The following is a 23,087-nucleotide window of genomic DNA, read 5'->3' as shown; positions in this document are numbered from 1 at the left end:
AAAGCATAGAGGGATGAATGTTTAAGCTTTAAACATTCAAGAAGTTCTAAAATGAGAGAAGATCTTTCTGCAAACTTTAGAGAGAATTCTGTTCTAACAGATAACAGAATAACTGTAAGTGATGTGGAGAACTAGAGAAACATCTTGCTTGCAGTAATGGGCTTGTTACCTCTTCGTTCCTGCAGCTTCGGTAGCTCACTCATTCATGTACGGCCCAGAAACTTGAAGTCTGTTTGTGTTGGGAGAGAGGAGGAGGGAGGAGTCTAGGCAGAAGATCTTGCACATCAATAGAGAAAAGAGTTGTGGAGAAGAATTAGGCCAGGATAAAGTAGCTAGGAAAAACGTGGAAAACAAGGATCATGGTGGAAGAAGGGAAAACAAAGAGATGAGCAAAAATGAAGGCTGAACGGGGAGAAGAAAGAATGAAAAACTTGGTGGATGTGGGAGCTAAAGAAGTAATCAAGAGCAACTTGAGCATGCACAGGCCCTGTAGGAGACTGTGTGTCATGCATGATGGAGGTGAGGACCACCAAAGTGTCAAATAACAAGCACTCTCATCACACTTACTGCTCGGCCAAGCTGGGACGTCAGCTGAGATTTCTGTGTGGCAGTGTGCTGTGCTGGGGGCTCTGCTGTGTGGAGTTGCTTTCTGTGATCCAGAACAGTTATGTGGACGTGCTCTGAGCATTAGAGCACAGTCTTACTGTCAAGGTGGCATTGAATTCCAAAGAAACAAAGTAATTCAGATGGCATGGAGGCTTTAGATAGTTGATAACAATTATTCAGTGTTTATCCAGCAGTAAATCCTGCAAAGAAAAAAATGAAGGACCTGTTACTGAAATATTTCTAGTATTTGACTTTGAATTGTAGCGTGGATGTTTTTATGTGTTATGTGGTACGGAAATCAATTTGTATATATAAAATTAAGGACAGAAATTGTGTTTTTAAAGTGGAGTGGAGTATCCTCACATGGATAATCTGGAAGTTGGACAAGTTGTATCAACTTGCACTGAACTTTTCAAGGTAATAATTTCCTCATTGTAAATAAGAATATAGCAACCTGTGTGTATGATAGTCATCCTTCAATTTATTTTTTTTTCTAGATTGCTGAACTACATTTTTTCTTTAAAATGAATTTTTCACGGAAAGTATTGTGACATTTCAGAGAAATGTGGCCAGCTCTAGGAATTTATATGTATTTATTTTTACTGTACCAAAATCGATGGAAATTATTACAGCGGTAAAATTAATTTGGGAATAGAGTCCGAATAGAAAACATAATAAAATGAAAGCTGAACTTAAATTTTCCTCAACTTCAGGGTTCGGTAACACTTTTCGTCAATATTGATGTGTGGAAGTAATAACAACGTATTTGACTCTCCTGTCTTGTAAGTACGTTCACTTTGCTCTGGATATCTCAGCGCTGTGCAAAGCCCAAAACACCACTAGGCGGCTCTGCTCGCTGCATGAAAAGCTCTCTGTGCAACTGGCAGCCTGGCAGAGAGCTGCAGTCCAGCTGCAGGGTGCATCTCTGCTATCTCTGTGGAAGAAGGCACTGCAGTGAACAGGAGACCCAATTTTCTTTAAGTGATTTTAAGAGCAATTCCAGCCACCTCATTTTATTTTATTTTATTTTATTTTATTTTATTTTATTTTATTTTATTTTATTTTATTTTATTTTATTTTTATTCCATACTTCCCATTTCTGCTCTGGTCAGCACAATGCAGTTGGATTTTGCTGTATTTTCACCTGCAGTACAGATCTCAACTCCACTATTAGAAAGTGGTATTTTAAACTGAGTCTGTGTTTGTTCTGTGTGCTTGAGTAACGCACCCCACAGAACTTGCACAAAATCCTAAACAGAAGATGGGAGAAGGGTGTTGACACACTGGAACAGGTTGCCCAAGGAGGCTGTGGATGCCCCATCCCTGGAGGCATTCAAGGCCAGGCTGGATGTGGCTCTGGGCAGCCTGGTCTGGTGGTTGGTGACCCTGCACATAGCAGGGGGGTTGAAATTATCATTATGGTCCTTTTCAACCCAGGCCATTCTACGATTCTATGAAGCAGAGAAAGATGGCTATGATAACTGTACTGCTCATATTCTACCCCTGGATGTACAGCTACTCTGCTGCTGGAGATGTGTTTCCTTTTTAAAACCTAGTCCATGATGCATGTGAAAATACAGCGATCCTCTTGATTTTTTTTTTTCATCGTTCAGAAATATATGCAGATGTGATAGCCTCTGAATAGCAAGGCAGGGTTTTGACGTTTTCTGAACTAGGCCCAAATCAGTTATTAAACTGATTGGAGCACCTGTCCTGTGAGGAGAAGCTGAGAGAGCTGGGCCTATTCAGGCTGGAGTACAGAAGGTCCAGGGGGAACATCATCAATGTATACAAATATCTGAAAAGTGAGTGCGGAGGGTGCAGCCCTCTTCAGGAGTGCCCGGTGTGATGACAAGAAGCAGTGAACAAGTAATGAAGAAAAGGATGTTCCATATGTATAGCAGGAAGCATTTCTGTGCTGCAGAGGAGATGGGGAGCAGGTACAGGTTGCTCAGAGAAGCTGTGGGTTCTCCTTTTGCAGTGTCTTCAATATCTGCCTGGACATGGGCCTGGGATCTAGCTCGAGGTAACCCTGCTTGAGCAGGGATTAGACTAGATGGCCTCCACATGTCGCTTCCAACTTCAGTCATTCTGTGATTAAAATGAAAGTTGTGCAAAAATATACCATCTTGTGCTCTAGCTGTTAGTTCTCCTGATGTTTGCTTCCTAGCTAACTTTCTCCAATGTATTGCCAATGAAAAATGATAGATAGATAAAGAATATGAAATTAAAATGCAAAATACATGAAACTAATTGCTAATTAAAAATATAGACTTTGAGTTTGGTAGACACTGTGCAAGGAGCACACCGAGAGAAAATATTATGTAGTTCAGATAACATATAAGAAGGAAAGCAAAATGTTTTGAATATGCTTTCCACAAGTACGTTATGCACTCAATTCCTGTGGTTTTGTGTTTATAAATTCCATAGCGAAGTTGCTGCAGCATTATAAATAATAAAATAACCTTCTGACACTACTTCACTTCATTTTGTAGGCTCTATCCCTCAGCAAATACTAGCATATGCAGATGCCTTGTCTCATCAAAATGTAAATTGCATCCTGATGTTACATGGTGTGCTGTCACACCTTTTAAAATAAAGAATATCCATGGAAGGGAGGAACATCAGGAAAAATATGAAGAAAAATTCCAGTAGTTAAATTTGAAGAACATTTCTGAGAGCTGAATGAACAAAAAGTATAAGCATGAAAGGCATCTCTGCACTGACAAGTGTTGTGAGGGATTCCTCACCTTTGTTTGGGCTCTCTATAGAAGCAAGTTCATTGCCAAGCAGTTCTCCTTGTGGCTGCCTTCATTTTGGATAGAGTAATGTTCTTTTAGGGTTGTCAGTAAGTAAAAAACTTGCCTGTGGAGGGATGTAGGATCCAGTATTTTGTAAAATACTTCCAAATTTCTATTATTAATAAATGACTTGTAGTTTGGTTCTTTTGGGGGCTTTTTTATTGCCTTTCTGGTGGGGTGAGATGAGGGGAGGCACTAAATCTGACAGCCTGCTAGGAACGGGGAGACGTTGTGAGAAGCACTGTTAAGGAGATTATGTTATCTCCCCAGAACAGAGAATGGCTGTGGTCAACGGGAAATCAATTTCCGAGGGTGCTACAGTAAATTTGTCTTGTAACTGAAAACTTTCTAATTGCTGCCCCAAGGGAACAGTAAGCTGAAAACCAAGCAGATGGTTTCTCCTCCTTCCTCCTTTGATTCTGTCTACATTACCTCTAGCTTCCCAGTAACTTTATGCATTAAATGTTTGCAAATGCTTAATGCTATCGTAGTTGCTCTCACTTGTACAGTAACTTTGCTGCTCAAAAGCCAGAAATTATTCTGAAGGTTCTGGGAGACAAAGCCTCTACTCTTAGCTGAAGCATTAGTAATTGTTATGAAGCAAAAAATAAGTTTTATTCCATGCTACACAGCAGAAACAGCAGAAAGATTATATATTTATTTATTTATCTATTTATTTATTTATTTTTTCCTTCATTGAGAGTTTTGGTACTTATGGCATCTGAAAGCATTCTTGTGCCTGTCTTACAGCCTAGTTTTTATCATTTACTGCTTTATTTATGATTTGTGGAATATTAAACAGAATGAAAAGGCCTGGCATAGATACTACTGAAGTAATGCAGAGATCCATGGTGTTATAAGGACTTTTGGATGTATCTGGTTGTGATTAAGGGACTGCAAAGGTTAAAATGAATTCACGGTTCTTTGTTTTGAAAGTTTGTCTGAGTGTGAGTGGCAGTCTGTGAAGAAGGAATGGAAAAACATAACAACCTTTGTGTTGTTACAAAGATCTTCTTGTAGTCAAGGTCCAGCTTCAGCAGAGTGCTAGAAGGCTGACTGGGGTTCGAGGATAAAGATGAGTGGAATAGCAAGTGGAATGTAGTTTTGATTCGGAGCTTCCTGAAAACTTCTCTGTGTTGATACTATGCATCCCTTTGAAACATAGGGAAAAAAATTGGCAAGGAAAAGTTAACTTTCCTGACCATATTTTGCAACTGTATTTTGCTGCAAAAACAAATTTTGGTTTAGTTGGATAATATGCTTATGCACCGTTGCCAGCACAGGTAAACATGATCAGATACATAGATCACTCTGGAAGCAATGCCTCCTGTTTATTTCCATGGAAAATACAACAGGTACAAAAACCATGACAGTGCTGTTTGATAGAGCACATTCTCAGCTTCAAAACACTGTTTTTCAACATAGTCACCACCATTAGCTATGCATTTTTGCCTGCAGTGCTGTGCTTGTAAAAGTCTGCACCAGCAGATGATCCAGTGTCACTGTCATCACCGCTGCAATGCACCACTCACTGCTTCAGCTCACATGCACTGTTTGGTCTCTATAAACATTCAGCAAGTGTTGATGAGTGTCAATAGGTGCATTTTTTTCCACGTAGAAAAATTAAATGCCACACCTTTGCTTCATATTCACTTCCTTGTCAGACACCACATTGTCAGACTGCCCCTCTGCTGCCATCTGTCACATGGCAACAAAATGTAGTAGAATTTTGTTGGGAAGGTTCAACTTCTACTGCCATACCACCAACATCTGCCTTTGGTGTCACGGGCCAACATAATAAAATAGGAGGCATTACTTTTGGAGCAGCCCTCATGGCACACCAGTTACTCACAAGCAAACTGCATTGATTACTAAATTATCTGAAATACCTGTCACAAATTATTTGCTAAAAAAAACCCACACTGTATCACACTAGTTACTAATTGTTAGTTTTAGAAGTGTCCAAATACAACTCCAAGAAGCAATAAACAAATTAATCACTGGAACATTAATTGCGAAGTATTTAGTTGCAACACAATTTAAAATTAACAACAGAATTGTCATTTTGAACGTCATGTGGTAAAATTAACTTGAAATAAAAGATATCTGGCCCAGAATTGCTTGCATTTTTTCAAGAAAATTCTTTTTTCAGTGAGAAAATGAGAAAAATTCTCTTGAACTTAATGAGGGGTTTTCTTGTGTATGTTCTCTTAATTTGAGCATTTCCTGTAAATGAGGATAATTATTTTCAACAAGAAATAATAATAACTGTATTATAAAATAGTTGCCTGGTGTTTTAAAATTTCAAAGTGGTAGAACCGTATTCATATTTTATCTACAGTGAAAAAAGTTAGGGAGATGCATGGTTGCCTATTACTATTGCATTAGTGTAATTACACTAGATCTGTGGAATGCGTTGAAAATTTATAGAAAAGCTTCTCTAAATATCATAAGCTCTCATAAAGGTTGTGATTGCTAACAGGCATTTGTTTTACTGTAGTAATTGCAAGTTGCAGTCATATACAGGATGCAAATCCTTTTCCTCTTTACAAACCTAAAATCAAAGGATAGACTTCGCAGTATGTAGTGAAAGCCAGATTCTATCCAGTTTATGTACTGTTGTCACTTTAAAGACTGATCCCTCCTCAGCAAAATAGATAAAAACAGCCCTATAGTTAAGCAGATGATTGCTTGCTTTGTTGATGTGATCATCTGTTTTATTTCTTGAAAACTACTTTTATATCCTTTCACTGGTTAGAAGAAAATGGTTGGCCTCTAGCTTTCAGACTGGTGGCTCTGGAACAAACATCCTTAAGCTGAGGATTGAGTGTGCAGGCAGGCAGACTGACCTTACATTTTTTTTCTGTTTTTGGCCTAGGGTGATTTCCCAGTTTCAGTTCATTGAAGCAGTGGTGCAATACATAACCACTTGGCAGAGAAGAATGTATTTGTGCATGCATTTTCTCAACAACCAAGCCATAAATTCACCTATGTTCCTTTTAAGTGCTTGGATGGAATCAAACTAATATTAAACAGGTTTTTGAAATTAAATTTGATGAGTTTGAAAAGCTCCATTTCTCTCATACCTCATATCTGAGTCTGCTTTGAGCAGCTGCTTGGGAAAACAGATCTTCGAAATTGTACTCTTAGATCCTGATGCACTCTTTGGGTTACTTAGTATTCTGTTTACAAAATGCTCCTCTTAAGTATTTGATGAAGAGCAGTGATTAGGTACAGGAAGTGCTGGCTTTATTTTTTTTTTCTTTCAGTTTTATGTATGTTAATGCTCACTTGCAATTTTCATGAAGCTGTTGCGTGTGCAATGTGAGGTAAACAGCACAATCCTGTAATAAACCATATGACTGCAATAGAAGTGACTGGGTGTGAGAGGATGGAGTATACATCTTTTTCGTCAGTGAAATAAAATTAAGAAGATGGAAGGATTCATTTTGTTCCTAGAAGTGAGGAAACCCTAAATTCTGTTGTTAGTCATGAAAATGTGTTAATGTATTTTGTAGAATGACCCCCCCACTCCCCAGTTGGCTGAAAATCTTATTATATGTAGCTGTGTGGTTTGAGCTGCTGTTTTAAAATACTTTCCTAATGCTCTGTGTTATTAAAAAAAAAAAAAAAAATGGTGCACAAACGCAATCAACTTTATTCCTCAACAACAACTGGGCAGCAGGATTTGTGTCATTTTTATTTTTTTCTTTTCTTTTTATATCTGTGGAGTGTGTAAAATGCGCCACACTGTGGTGACAGCTTCTTTTCTTTATTTTTGTAGGCTTGACCTGAGGACGGTTTCATCCCACAAGAATCAGCTAGTGAGATCTGCACAGGCTTCTTCCTAAGGGGAATCATGTCTGAGATTGACTATGAGAAGTTAGCCGAAATAGGTAAATATTTTTTATTATACTTTAAATGGCTTCTGTGTAGAGTCAGAGGTGATTTAATAGAGCATCTTGAGTAAGGGAGAGGCTTCACCAGCGTTTTGTAATGCTTCTTGAAGCAATCCAGTGTGACTTACAGCCAGTGTACTCATGTGTACCCTATTAAAGCCATTAGAGTTGAAGGTTAGTTTAATACATGCAGCTTTTATGAATTATTGGTAGATGTTCCCAGTGCAATTCTAAGCTATTGGAATATCACCATCTTCACATATTGTGGCACAAATGGGAGTCATTACTCCAAAAAGACAAGTATTGAATGAGTATAAAGATTGCTGTATTGCATGTTATTTCCAAAGATGTTAGTTGCAATGAGCAATATGGCCGTGGCATTAGAAGGCTCATCATTTTGAAAGATCAGTGTTATGTGGGGCTTTTTTTTCCCCGAGTGTTGGAGGATTCCAGGCTAAATCCCAAAGCAAGATTTTTTTTTTCTTTTTTTTTTTAATTTTTTTTGACCTCCACCTCTGTCTCCTGATCCTCTACTTAGCCCTGATGTCTCCACCACAGCTTTCATCAACAAGCAATTTTCCAGTCAGTTTTGGCAAGCTCTCGGTCAGGTCCTTTGTCGTCTCTTCCAGCCAGGGCTGAACAGCAGCAGCAATGTGCATGGTAACAGATGATCCTTTGCTACGGCTCATGAAGCAGGGCAATAAACTCCTAGCATTGAGTGAGAAAAATAGAGCTCAGGTCTCCCTCAATCTGGAGCACTGACTCTTCTTTTTTATTTGTGTACATTAGCAAATGTCTCTTGAGCTCCTGTCCTCTTGTTCACACATGTGGAAAGGAGGAAAAGAAAAAGAATGAAGAATTATTTTACTAGGTTAGTGTTAACTAGCTTTTCAGTAGTTTGTGACTGCTGCTGGGTCTACTCTGGTCCCTGTGAATAACTGCAGTAGAAATGGGCACGTGTTTGCTTCCCTAGCTATTTGGTGCATGTCAAAGCCAGGTAGCTTTTCGGAAGCACGTCTATTACTATGCATAGTAGAAAAAGAATTTTTACAGAAGGGATTGCCCCCAACCTCTCTGCACAAAAAACTGTAGATAGCATACCTGTTGTTTCCACTGTTTAATAAAAATGTACATTTCAATTGTATTAAAACTTGTGAAGTTTCAATGTATTCTAGTGAATAGTTTTTGTTTCTTGCTTTTTAACCCCAGGTAGTCACATTTTCTATTTTCTTCTCTCTGTTTTTGCTATTTGTTACTTTATGTGGATAAATGCTCAGACATGAAAATTTACTAAACAAAACAGCACTTCTCTTTTTCTTGGATCTGTAGCATGACTTTAAATATATAAAAATAATTTTTAAAAAATGTGAAATTTGGGTATGGAGTTATATTTGTGTTAATGTTCCTGGCTCTTGAGGAAATAAAAATCCTTCTCTAAGGTGAAAGAATACATCTCCAGTTAAGGTTAGTGTAGCTCTTTATATATGATATGCTTCTAAAAGGTAGAAAAACACACATTTTGGTGATAATAGATTAATAAATAAATAAATAAATAAATAAATTAAAGATTAACTTTTATGTATATGAGAAGGGCTAATGGTGTATTAATTAAATGCAGATTATTTTTCCAGTGAGTAATAGGACTTCTGGTTTGTTTTCTGAGGAGCTTGAATGTAAATTGAAGCATAAAGAAATTTAAGAAAAAATGCACTTTGCAAACTATTCTTTTCCTTGAGAAGCCCAGCCATCAGTGGCATTTTTCTTCATTTTGAAAGTTATTTTTGGTACAAATCATATAAATATATCTATTTATATATATTATATAAATATATATATATAATATACAAATTTATTTGTGTAAATCGAAATAGAAATGAAACTATGAAAGTTTAATGGAGCTGTTTATAGAATGGAAAGCTACTGGGAAACCGTGAGTTAAAAGCATTGCAAAAATATTTAGTGAGATTTTTTCTCTAACTCATCCTGGCTACTGGTACTAAATCTGGTTGAAATCGATAGCTGATATATTCTCTCTGCTCTACTATATCTTGGGTGCTGGTCGAGGCATGTAAAATATATAGATGACCAGAATGCAAGAGTTCTTGAAGGACTTAATTTTGACTGGCACCAATAGTGTTACAGATAAACTTTTTGATTCCCTAGTGTTAGAAGTTTTATAATAAAAGAGGTGGATGATGCTGCACCCTATCAGAACATTAGTTTTCCTCTTTACATGTATGTTTTCCTCTCATAAGCCATTGAGACATTTGTGTGCCAGTGTGTCAGTATAATTTTATTCCAGTCAATTTCTAGAAAAAAACCACTTTTGTAGCTCAGCAACACTAAGGGCAGCAATTGTTCCAGAATCTGTTTGTTTAGATTGGTACTTTGGTTCTTTCCTTTTTTGTACTGAGCAGTGATTTGAAAAAGCTTTGGGAAAACAAACCAAACCAAGTTCTGAATCAAGACTGAATAACAATGAGCTACTAATTTTAGTGTGGAATAGATTTAACTTGAGAATTTAGTTCAGAAGTGAAGAGAAAAGATGTCTATGGATTTCATTGGGTTTTTGAGCTGCTGTTTATATCTTACTTTGGCCTTTAGCTGGTGTATGTAATGGATGGAGATTTGACTGCCTCACCTACTGCAGGTTTTGAACATTGAATTCACATTGCCTTCAAGGAAATTATAGATTTTGATGGAACTAAGATGGAGCTTTATTGGTACTTCAGTACCTCTGTGCAAGGTATCCTCATGCAGGTCTGCATTCAGAGAGTGTTATGGAACAGCTGTCAGTGCACATTAGCATACTGAAACTTTGACTTCCCCATTTGGGCACCCTTGAAGTAAAAGAGGAGATGTAGATGGATAAAGGAAGCAGATTGTGAGAGTGTAAGAAATGACAAGGCAACACTAGCAGTTGTGAATAGCAAGGTCACAGCATGCCAGCTGTCCGGCCGTTGTCAAGATTTTTATGACTATCACAGCAGATACTATTTTTAAGGAAGATGTGAAGGTTGTTTTGAGTTATTAAAGGGTTGTTTTTTCCCACACAGAAAAATGGGGAAGGAGGAAGAAACTGTTTTGAAAATATATCAACTGGTGTTTTTGTCTGAGCTAAAATTTAAGCCTTCAGTAATTAATCAGAAGCAAAAGTTTTTCTTTGTTCATTAGCACTTAAGCATTCTTTCTTGCTTCTTTAGAACTGCAGAAAGATGAAGCAGAAGATACACAGTCAGGACAAGATAAAACATTTACGCCTCCACCACATGAGGATCCTCAGCTAGATATCAATCATCCCTACTATGATGTTGCAAGACATGGCATCATTCAGTTAGCAGGTATATTTGGACAAAAAAGCATAACTTTAACATGCTAAGCCCCTTAACACAGTTTTTCACTGTATTCCTCAAGGTGATGCTTTGTGATTGTGACACATGAAATGAAAGGCATACATATGAGGTGTATACATATAAGTATATACTGCATATTGTTTTACCCACTTGATTTGCTTTTGGCATTAATGCTTTTGTTATTGTAATGTTAACCACAATACTCAACTACAATTAAGTTATACAGTAAGATGTAAACAACAATATTTAATATCACGCATCCTAATGAAGTCTAAAATTGTGTTCTATCGTGCACACTTTTAGCCTAGGTTTTGATTTTTCTGGAAAATGGTGAACTCTGGTTATATGTATTTACCTTCCTGAATTTGATCCATATACAGTATGCCATTCAGGTGAATATAAACTTCAGAAAAACCAGTCCTCAGAAGAGGTTTGATTGAATAGGCTTGTGAAAAACACTGTAAATTACTTCTCATTATAGGAGAGTTTTACTCATACTAGTATCTCTTCTTGAAGCTAGCTATACACAGGATAATAATTATATTTTACCTTCATCAAAACTAATTCTGCAACATAAGATTAAAGTCCATAAACAAGGGAACAACAGATTCACATCCTTCCAACTCAGTAGCTGCTACCTACTAATCCAGTGGGATGTTTCTCACTGAGGCACAAATTTGGGAATGAAGGAAATACTAATATGAAAGTTAGTAATGAAGTCACTGAAATCAAATTGACAGAGTGTGAAATAGATGTGTTAACAGACACACTTGATGCACCAGTTACTGTAACTGTCCATCTAAGAACCTCTCCCATCTGCTGTATTAGGCATTTCTATATGATTGTTTTAAAAGAGATCTCTTCAAGACTTTTTTCTCCTGCTATGATACACAAGATTGAATCATGATTTGCCATATATTTATTTACTTCTTCAACCTTAGTTAAAATGCATGATTATTTAGTAAATGTTTGTTTCTTGTCCTTGCTGTTCATTCACTCAAAGCTGCCCTGGAAGTTAGAAGCAGTTGGCATTTGGTTTAGTTAGTGTTAATTCTAAAGGGTCCTTGTGTGCTTATTGTGCTTGGAGTAATCACTGTGATTTTTGCAGCTGCCAGATGATGAGCCTAAGCCTGGGTCTATATTTTGAAACAGCTCTTTTCTGTCCCAGTGTGCTGGAGGAAAAGAGGACAAGTTGGCAGTCTTATTGTGCTCAGCCTAAATCACCAATGAGACACACCCTACTGATTTTGAAAAGAAAACAAGTAAAGTTTACTAATTACTGTGGCATACAAACTGGTATCTTTGATAGTCTTAGACTTACACTACCGTTTGTCTCAGAAGAGCTAAAACAATGGGGGAACTCAAAATTCACCACCTCATTCATTTTCTATTTAGACAGTGAAATATACTGGAACAGCAATTTTTAATCTTTTCCAGACTTCTACTGCTGGTGAAACAGAGTACTCATGGTGGGGACAGAGTGATAATCAGCCTGCCCATTCCCAAACAGTCTCATTTGCCTTCCTTTAATGTGTATTCCCTCTCTTTATTCCTGTATTAGAAAACTGGAATGTGCTTCAGTGCCGTCTGGAATGAAAACTACAGTGGTTTTTAGAGACCTTCTGGTAGCGGTAGCATCCACTGATTCTTTTTGGAACTTGCTCCATACCAGTGTTGTTTCTAATACAATCAAAACATTAGCTGTATTCTAAATTTGCTGAAGTATTCACAAGATGAGCCTGGGATGAAATGTTAGTTTATCTATGTTGATTTTCTCCTTACTACTGTAGCCTTTTGTAGGGAAAAAAAGGTCCTCCAGCCTTTGTCTAAGCATAGAAAAGAATGACTTCAGCTGCCATTTCAGAAACATCTGATGGGATTTTGCAAACCTACAGGGCGATTAAAATGGGAAGCACATGCCAGGAACTGTTCTTCAGAACGCGGTGTGTGCACATTTGAAATAGTTCTGATGGTAGAGTGCAAGATGGGAACATAGGAATGCATAACATGGGGAAGGTAAAATACTATCCAAAGATACACTTCACCTCCTCAAAAGGAGACCTCCTTGTCCCCACAGTTAACGAGTGGAATCAGGTTTGTATGCTTTCTGGATTTACATTCAAGAGAGAAAAAGGTGAGCTCTTCAGATCTCCTTCCCATCATAGAAAAGGTCAAACAATGCTTTTGGCATGAGTTACTTTACAATGATTTGTACCTAGTTTATAATGCTTTCAATAATCTCTGTGAATAAAACAAAGCGTAATTTCAGCACTTCGAATGCTTGTTTTAGAGGAATTCTGAAAGCTGCTCCTTCAGGTTTGATTCTGTGATTGAAAGGCAATGAGATTATTATTTGAAGTGAAGAAGAAAAAAGAATTTAGGTGAAAATATTTGCAGTGATTTACCCATCTCTTACTGTGATCTAATTTCCAACACTTATTTAAAAGAAAAAAAATCTATGATTCCTCTTCACTTCTCATAAATTGACTTCTACATGCTTTCCATAACAATAGCTTTGACTATACGCAAAGAAGATTTCTGCATTGTACTTACACAGTGTGAAATGCAATCAATTAAATAAAAATAAGAAGCATTTAGAAAAGGTGTAAGCTTCAATTATTTTTTATTAATCATTTACTAGTTTATCTCACCAATGGCAATGTACAGCTGGCTACTGGTTAACACACGTAAATGGAAACAAGGCTGCAATGCTTCTTCTTATTATTTCCATTTTTGAAGGAGAAATTTCAGCCTGTTTTTCTGTTGCCTAAAGAGAAAGTAAACTGGTGTTTGGTTGTGATTATTTTTAACAAAAATAAGGGACATACAAGCAAATATGATCTTTCTAAGTTGTTTCTATTACATGATTATTGATAACTTTTTGTAGTACCTATTTTGAATATATGTTGATTTAGGAGTCTGACTCTTGTGCTTTTATTAACTGTCAGTTATATCCCTATGGGTTTGATTAAACTTTCCTTAATGGAAGCAAAGCATCTTATTAATTCTCCATTTTCCTTAGCTTTTCATTGTTTTTTTCCCAGTTATATTTAAAGATTTCAGATATATTCAAGGATTTGAAAGATTGGTTATTTGAGAAGTTTTGTCCATGCTCTTCAAGCTCCCATTCATATTCATTTATGATTTCTGACCAGTGCATTAGAAAATGATTAAAATAATGTTATGTCAATCAGACTGTGGAAGAAACAGTGATGATGTAGTTTTTGTGTCTTACTCTCATTATGTAATTCACTACTGTTTCTCCTGAAAGTCACAAATCTTTGTAACTTTCAGTCCATCTCAGTGGCAGCTTTGCCACTTCCTGCAATACCCCAGGAGCAGACCCAGTGGGAGTCTGTGCAAATTATAATGCCAAAATAAAGATAAAGGTTTAAAGCTTTTATTCTTGGAAGAAAATAAAATGGACAAAGTAAGTCTTATTTCCAAAAGATATTCCTGAAATCAGGAGCTTTGGTGTTATTTCATAAATTATATCTTCTTGTGGGAAACAGGAAAGTGACTGGAGAGACCTAAGACTGACAAGTTTTCAAGGATTGTAGGCAGTTTTCAAGAAGGAAACTGAGGGCTCTGTGAGTTATTTGCAGCTCAAGAGCAGACATTAATGTTGGCTTTGCACTTTAGGAAGCTTTCCTAACCGTTTGACTTGTCATTTTAGAAACATGGGTTCAAATCCCTCAGGTAGGAATTGAATTTGAATTTTTCACATGGAGACAGTTTTCCTGTTGTTTCTTTCTCCAACTGTTTTCTTCAGAATGTAAAATGAAATGAATTGATCCTAATGGCATTTCTTGCTTTTGAATGTCAGGCTGCAAGCAGTAGTGTCACTTTCAAAGGAAGAAAGTAATTAATTTCATCGAAGAATATGAAGGAGGTTTCATGTTGAGTCAGAGAAAATACAGAGATTGAGCCAGGCATACCTGAACTTAGTGGTTGACTTCAGGAATGGCTTTAACTTAGCCATGTTTCAACAGATGTTGTATACTTAATGAAGAGCATAGAGAAATGTAAACGTTTTATTACACCGAAGCAAGCTGTCTCTTCACTTTCAGCTGGTCTGAAGAAAATGTGTTGTGGCAAAGCATTTCTCTTAGCCAAAACTGAGAAGAGAGAGAGTCCATGAAAGAATCTGAGTAATCTTTGTTTTCTGAAGGGAAGGTACAAACGTCTTGATGTAAGAAATTGCTGAAATACTCACTTCTTATAATTCCTTCTTTTTAAGAAATCGTGTGAGCATATACTTGATTTTAATTACAATTTTTGCACTTTCCAGAACCAGGTGCAGCGCAGGTGCAGTCCTCTCACAGAAAGTTGGTACTTAAATTACTGCGTGAACAGGAAGGGAACTGAGTTATGAACGAAAAAGTAAATGGTGTGAAATCAAAACAGGCTGACTCTTGGCACATAGAGTTGGTGTCACTCCCGTTACCTACTTGGGGAATCTAATGTCTGTTATAGTGAAGAACAGCCAACTCATTATCACAAATATTGGCCACTTTAAAGTTCAAGTCTTAAAATATCCACTGTAATGTAATGTATTTTCATATGATTGGCCAAGGTAATCAGTGCTAGGAAAGAAGACTCATATCTACATGCAAAGATATTAGCGTCTACTGCTGGTGTTGAGACTCAGCTGTGTTATCAGGGCTGTGTGCTTCTTTGTGACTAAGAAGTTTGCCATTATGGATGGGCAGAGACCTACATAGCATTAGTTGTGGGCATATTTACTCATCCAGTGCAAAACACAGAATGTTAGTAATTGCTTTTTTGTAACTCCTGATTTCTCCAAGTCATGGAGAACAGGAGGGACCTTCAAACTTGCTGAGACAGTTTGTCTCAGCATTTAACACAGTGCGAATGAAGTTTAATCTTTTTTTCAGTAACTTAAATTCTAAGAAAGAAGCATATGGGAGTGAGTCTTTTCACTGTAGAGGCAAGTCCCTTGGATTTTGACCCAGCTCCTACTCCCATCTCTGAATGAAACAAAGGAAGAAGTTCCATTCACTATAGGATCATTCTGTGCTTTCATGTGATAACAACGACAAGCTTCAGTGAAATAATGTATTTAACTTTTATAAAATAGTAACGTTTAGCATCATTAGAAGAAAGGCTTTAAAAAGTCTTACAAAAATTATAGCATTCAAAATCTCTCATTTGTAAATTGGAATAAGCTGTATCATTAGAAAAAAACTTTTCATTTGCAAGATGCAGTAAGTGCTGTGCCATCCAAATTCTTAATTAAAAAGCAGAAGAATCCATTTTCCCACTTGCTCTTCTTTGTTTCTTACCATAACTTCTTTTTTTTCCTTGGTACTGCAAAGTTTGATATCAGAAGTGATGTATGAATCATGTCTGCTTCAGAGAAATATACACAAATAATATCCCATCATTTTGTATTTTAATGGGCATAAATCCTGTTCTGGACACTGCACTCCACACACCCCTCTTTACTCATGAGGTGTAGAGAAGGAGGTTGGCTTGACAGAAATGAATTTACAGAAGTGACTCAGCAGTGAGCACAGCTGATAATGCTGAGGCTGTCATCATCTTTCTATTTACATACTTAACCTATGAGTGTGGCTACTGAGTACCAAGTGAGGCTGTGCCCTTCCACCCATAGGTGAAGGAAATCTCTCAGACTTTTTTTCTTTGCGAGAGAAGGATTTCAGCCAAAGGATTTGCCAGTGTGAAGAAGATGAGAGCATGAACACAGAGAGAGTGGGCTGGGGAGTTTAGGTGCCCAAGCAGTTTAGGAACCCAGTCTTTGGGAATGCTGTGGAACTGCCAGAGCACAAAAGCAGTGTAGAAGGAGAAGAGGAACATGGAAGCATAGAACAAGTTATCATCTGAAGCTGTTGAGTAATGTGGAATAAAATATGTTAATATGAAACTACATTTTTTACCTGAAAGTAAATCCCCAAGGAACAAAACTGAAATTGTGTTTTTTGGTATTTTGTTTTGTTTTGGGGTTTTTTTTGCATTGTCTTCTGTAAAGAGAGACATCCTTCAGTTCTGAATTATTTAATTCCAAAGGTAATACAGGTTTTGTGGGTTATATACTTGCTCTATGCTGGTTTAAAATCAACATGCTTCAAGTAATGCTCTTTGTTAAGTGTGTAGATAATTGATACTCCCACCCTTCAAACTACACTTTCACATGTTTGGGCATAACTTATTTCCTCAAAATTTTGGACTTCAGTGTGTTTCAATGTGTGAAGCAGATGGTCTAGAGCAATGGGAATTTTTCAGGGTGCTCAGTTACAGCCCTTCTGGTAAAGGGCTAGGCAGACCTACTTGACAGATCAGCACTTCATGTGCCTTTTAAAAACTTTTATGTTTTTCAAAGAATTATCGATGCCTATGTAGAAAGAACGCCCTCTTTCCTTTTATCAGCTGTCATCATTAATGGGAAGCTGGCACTGCTTTATTTAGCCTTTAGTCGAGCTGAGGTTCTCATTAACCATTTCTGATTGTGGCTGTTGCCCATATAGCTCTATGGAATTGCAGAACAAGGTTCTGTTCTCCACTCTTCTGGTAGTTTTGGCAAAGCTATTGCACCCCAGTTTTCTGATTATTGGAACTAGAACACTTTACATGTGTTCTAAGTGTATCTGTTTACACTTCTTTTATAAAGGTAGTTATTTTATTCTGCCCTTTCAATCAGGCAGTGCAATGTAACCAACAGTAACAATTAGTGACTCATTTAGTAATTTAACTGGAAACGTTATTAGATTTATTTTGCTCATAAAAATGATTGTCTAACAAATAAAATATTCCACAGTGCACTGTAGCACAGCAGTTTTTCCACAAACAAGTCATGATTTAGAGAACAATTTTTTATTAATGCTTTAATTTAATTTTAGTACATTGTTCATATTAATGCCTTTCAAATTATAATGCTTTAATAAGTGCTCTGAGTACATCAAATAAGACACTTTAAATAACTTCAGGAAATGAAATTATTGCCTGTTTAAGAACAATATGCACACTTACCTGAGTATGTATAGTCATGTTGTTGTGCATAACCTTCCTTTAGTGGCGCTCAAGCACCTTATTTAACGTGGGAATCAGAATTTATTATTAATGTGGCAAGGGGGCATCAAACTATGGTGGATGAAAAAGCATGTTCAAGAAAGATAGCAAACATAAGTAGTAAGCCTGAAAGAAATTGAAAAAAAAAAGAAACAGCCAGTAGAGAAAACTACTTATTTTGGAAGTAAGAAATACAGGACTAAAGCGATAACTGCCAAAAGTCAAGCTGAGTTAAATCTTTAAAGGTTGTTAAAGTAAATGACAAAAGGTTCTTTGGTTGTATAAAGAAAAAAAAAGGAGATAAATTATCTGTGAAATCAGAGTGGGGTAGACAATTTAAATGAATACTTCATCCCAGTTTTCAGTAAAGATGATGTTGATACTATTAGAAAACCTGTAAGTCCTATTTTTGGTGTTCATCTGCAATTCATTATCTAATCCTTGTCACCCATGCTTAAGAAACAGGCACTCAGACTGGATCAGTGTAGAAAACAGTGGAAGTGGAGAAGGGAGATTTTTAAAAGAGATGGAAGATCTAACGTTTATAAGCAGTAAAATGCAGGCTGAGAAATGATTATTGCCTAGAGATTTCATCAGAGTTGTAAACAGTACTGGAGGAGGAGAACTGTTCCACCTGGATCACATCACTGTCACACGAACAAGCTGGCACAGACTTGCTAGCACTTTTAGACCAGAATTGAAGAAAGAAGGTTGCATATTGTCATAGCAGTGAACAGTAGGACCAAGAGCTGGAAAAATTAACTGGTTTTGAAGATGGAGCCTGACAAATCAGGAAGGGTTATGGGTACAGTTCCTGGTGATGACACAGGCTTGGAACTGGTAATGCAGAAGATGTCTCCCAGTCAGCATTCATAAGTGAAAAGTTATTAGAAGTTAATCTCGTCTCTTCTATCCCTTTTTCCATATTAAAACAAACAAAAACAAACAAACAAACAACAGTGTACCATCACGACCTCTGTATACATGTGGGATAGAAACTGAGTAAAGCAAACACAAGAACGTTTTTTTTCTTGATGTGGAATCTGCCAGGTGGAGGTGCCAGTTTTTCCTAAGCAAAATAAAGGGGGGAATTTTTATATAGTTGGAGGCTTTTCCTCAAAAATACGTTTCCAAGCTGGCAGATATTTTCTCATTCAGATGATGTAATTTGATCAGCTTTAGCTTATCGAGTTCATAGAACTGATGTTGATTCAAACAGCTGAAGCTGCTCTACCCTACAGTTTTCATAGAAATGTTCATATGATTCATATGTCAAGTTACCCTGTAAGATCTTTAACTTTCCCCCTTTTACTTCTCTGCTTTTTCATTCCAGTAGTTACCTATATGTTAAGATCTTAACATCTCACAGTCTTCTGTACAGTTACCCTCAATATGATCATCTTCTGAGTGTGGGTTTCCAGATAGTGGAAGTTGGGCATTGGGTGGGCACTGGCATCATCACCAGCTTTGTCCTTACAAGCAGTGGGTGAATGTGTCATGAGCCAATGAGTGCAGTGAACTCAACTGCCCCTGTACGTGCTTTGCTGAAGGGATTAAGGGATGGAATCGTGGTGATCTTCAGGTTATGAAAAGCACAGGTGTTTGCCCTGTGTCTTGTGTTTTAATGAGATCTGAATGCAGTGGTGCTTTTGGAAAAATATCTAAAAAAGCTTAAGCTGATAAAATAAAAATCTGACTTCAGTGTTTGACAGAACAGATGTCTAAATTGTTTTGTTGTGGAGCAGCAAATAAGGGATGACAAGTTTAAAAACATTGTTTCTGCGACTACTCCAGAAAGACATGGTTTCTTCCATGGTTAAATTCTGCAGGAGGATTTAGTCATTCCTTTTCAGGAGCTGCACACTATCAGCTACAATTTGAATAGGTCTTTCTCAGCTTAATTTGCCTCAGTTGTCCAGCAGTTGCATCATTTTACTGCCACGGTTGCCAAATTTATTTCTGTAGGCAACATGTGATTTGCTTGTGAAGTTTCACAGTGTGTTTTGTGTAAAGATGAGAAATACAAAGATTACCCCAAATACCAGAAAATACAAGCTGCTGCCTCAGATCACTGAGGTCCCACTGCATGAGTAAATGAGTGTTGTATTCACTAACTGTTTTGTTCACTAGGTGATGACAATTCTGGAAGAAAGGTGATTACCTTCAGTTGCTGCCGTATGCCCCCCTCCCACCAGCTCAATCACACCAGATTGCTGGAGTAAGTTTCTCTCAATCTCCTGTGTGGACTGCTTTACATTCACAGAGTCGCATTTATATGTGAACCTCTTTTAGCTTGTTTCCAGATGAATGAGTTTTCAGAGAGGAAGAAGCAGGAGGCAGTGAGTGAAATGGAAAAATGATGTACTTACTAGTGTTAATATTAAGTCAATGAGATGTGGATGAAACTGTCGGTTTCTTCACCTGGAATCTTGACTAGAGAAAGTAATTCACTGTGTACTGAAATTGAATCCGTGTTTTGATTTTATTGACGAATTCTGATATTTTAAAACAAAAGAATTTATGATGAAGACCAGTGAAAGAGGAATTCTAGTATTTTAGCGCTGTGTACATATGTTCTCATGAATGACGAGTTTGCTTTGATTTGCTATATTTCATTTCCTTAATCACCTAGCAATAACATTTTGTTATTTATGTTACTGTTTTTCCTCTTTTATAAGATGACCTACATCAAGTACAATACTATTTTTTAAATCTCTTATATCTCACCTTGTAACAAGCAGTTGATTGTACAAAAATATTGGTTATTTTATTCCTTCAAAGCTCCCTCAATTATTTTTAGAAGTACAGGCTTTCTGTAGGCAATGTGCCAAGGAATTTGCATGCTGTAAAATAAAACAGGCTCTCTGTATGTCAGAGTATATGTTTAGATATATTTATGTTTTCATTACACTCTTTTTGAAAGTCTTGAATTACTGTTGATGGTAATTCCATTGTAATACCATTTAATACTCAATTCAGGTATCAAAACAGTATTATGTAAATAGCAATAGCATTCCTTGTCCCAGACTATCTGCAGTCTTAAGGTTTTCAGTATCATAGATGAATAAGCGGATCAGTAAGACTGTGGGAGTACAGCATAGCAGTGAAGTTATGTGCTTTTGCATAGGTGAATAGTCAGTGTGGCCTTGATACTTTCAGGTAGCCACAGCCTAATAAGTGTCACATGAAACTGTCTATTTACTTGAATGAGTGAAGAACGGTATCTGGGACTCTGTCACAGAATAATAAGATAACATTGAGAATGACATGAGAAAGTTGAAATCTGACACAGCAAGAGATGAGGCCAGATTGTACTCCTCCATCATTGCTTTATTTGAATCACTGAGCTGTGTAATAGACCATGCAGTGCTCTCAATTGTAGGAGAAAAGGAAAAGTGTCTTACACTATACCACAAAAGAATCAATGCACTGAAATCTGCTTATAAAACATATACTTTTATTTCAAGATGGGATAACTAGTGTAGTTCTTCAAATTACTTTTAAAGGAAATGATCTATAAATGTAGTCCTAGCAAAGCAAACAAAAGAAAGGCAAGTGCATTCAAGAAAACAGTTTAAAGTAACCAGTTGTAATTGGCAGTAATTAGAGTTAATGGATTTTTCCAAGAATTTGAAATCTTTTTATTTGAGAGTAAGAAGATTTATCCCTTATTATTTTGAAAGGTCAAAATGTCTATGTTTATTTGGCTAATTGTTGATAAAGGCAAGAAAAAAGCAAAATAGAAGTTGCTGCCAGTTAAAATGTATCCTTTAAAATATTTACTGAGCAACACAGTCATATATTGTCTTCATCTTTTAGTGATTTGTGAGTACCGTTGTTTTTATAACTAAATATGTTCATAATGTGGTGGAATTACTGGTAACGCTGCCTCTAAAACAAGATGAACTTGTTTGATAAATACATTGAGGAAAGCATGAATCTGCAGTCATGAATGTTCAGTGCAAAACCAGTGCATTTACTTTCTCAGTTACTGCTTTAAAATCCAATACACTGTCTTAAAACTAAAATGGTATCTTTTCAGGTACTTAAAATATACTCTGGAACAGTACGTAGAGAATGATTATACAGTTGTCTACTTTCACTACGGCCTGAAGAGTCTGAATAAACCATCACTGAAATGGTTACAAACAGCCTACAAAGAATTTGACAGGAAGTATGTCTCCAGAATATTCGGTTTGTGTGTGTGTGTAAAATGTCTGTAGCTAATGGTTGAGTTAATTTTGCCATTGCAAATTCTTGTAATGGCCTCAGTCTGTTGGTTCTCTTATAAATGTCTTCTGTGCACTGCTTAGTGTCTAGGTGCTGAAATGATTATCCAAAGTTATACAAAGACTTGGTAGCAAGACGTGAGCCATCATCTTTCTGTGCACTATTTAACAAGCTTGTGACACCTTACTATCCGTCATTCTTGATTATCTCACAGGTTTTTTTTTTAACCTTAAATCTTCTGAAAGCTAGGTTGTATATGAAATAGGACATCCTAACAGGCAGTTTCTCAAAATACTTGTAATATTCATTTTTTGTTATATGTAAAGTGCAGAAATGACCCCTGTCAGTCCTTTGAAGTATCAATGACTGCTACTGACTTATATTTTGGGTGAGTGGATGTGTTGTTGACTAGGCAGAGCTCCTAGGTAGATAGCTTTTCAATAGAGGAAACAGTTCTAAAGTTTATTCTTTGAAAACAAGCACTTGTCAATAAAGCTGGAAGTTCCTGTTGAAATCAGTTAGGCTTTTACTTGTTCATAAGTTATTTTACTTGTTTTCGAGTTGTTTTACTTGTTTTTTGAGTTGGCCAAAAAAGGGCAACAGATCTGGAAGTGGAAGCATTCATAAATGGCTTTTTCCCAAAGTGGAACTGTAGATGTGCTTGTGTGTGCGTGTTGGGGGATGAATCGTATGTGCCTGATTTTTCCAATCTGGGAGCTGGATCAAGAAGCAAATCTCCAAAAAGACACTGTGAAAGAGGTTAATGTGTATTTCTAGATTAAACTGCAATATAAATACACAAGCATTTAACACATCTGTGTACCAGCCTGCTTTGAAAATGGAAATTCAAATATGCAAAATTTGGTTATCTAGTGCCAGAGCTCAGTCTTTTGAATCTCACCCAATAGCATCCTGTAACTCTAAAACCCACTATGCAAGAAAACTGCAGCCATCCGAGCTGCAGAGATGAGCTGTCATTTGAAGTATCTAAGTGCTTTAATGAGAAATTGATATCGGTTCGGCAACAGATCGAGAAAGCTTATTTTTGCTAGTAGGATTCTGAATATGTTTGCTATAATGCATTTATTGTTTGTGAGACAGGGTAAGGAAGAAAAAATGGCAAAGGATCTCCTATATTTTGTCTTCGG

At 36.8% G+C, this 23,087-nt stretch overlaps 1 protein-coding gene across 6 annotated transcripts in view; it reads left to right on the top strand.

The window, feature by feature from the left end:
• ARHGAP8 (Rho GTPase activating protein 8) overlaps positions 1-23,087 on the top strand; it is a 75,578-nt gene that overhangs the window by 12,821 nt on the left and 39,670 nt on the right. For 4 of the 6 annotated variants that reach the window (XR_008208574.1, XM_052690709.1, XM_052690705.1 and 1 more), the window contains exons 2-6: positions 7,192-7,303; positions 10,510-10,647; positions 12,737-12,793; positions 19,840-19,927; positions 21,752-21,883. Coding sequence is in view for 5 of the 6 variants with exons in the window: in XM_052690709.1 (XP_052546669.1) it covers positions 7,267-7,303; positions 10,510-10,647; positions 12,737-12,793; positions 19,840-19,927; positions 21,752-21,883 (452 nt within the window). In the remaining variant the exon portion in view is untranslated. Of the gene's footprint in view, positions 1-950; positions 1,024-7,191; positions 7,304-10,509; positions 10,648-12,736; positions 12,794-19,839; positions 19,928-21,751; positions 21,884-23,087 lie in introns of all 6 variants that reach the window. The other 2 variants (XM_052690706.1, XM_052690708.1) reach the window with 2 other exon arrangements.

This window comes from Tympanuchus pallidicinctus, unplaced genomic scaffold (genome assembly GCF_026119805.1).
Source record: "Tympanuchus pallidicinctus isolate F22 unplaced genomic scaffold, pur_lepc_1.0 scaffold27, whole genome shotgun sequence".
NCBI lineage: Eukaryota > Metazoa > Chordata > Aves > Galliformes > Phasianidae > Tympanuchus > Tympanuchus pallidicinctus.
The sequence above is the reverse complement of the archived record's forward strand: the minus strand, read 5'-3'. Positions and strand labels throughout refer to the sequence as shown.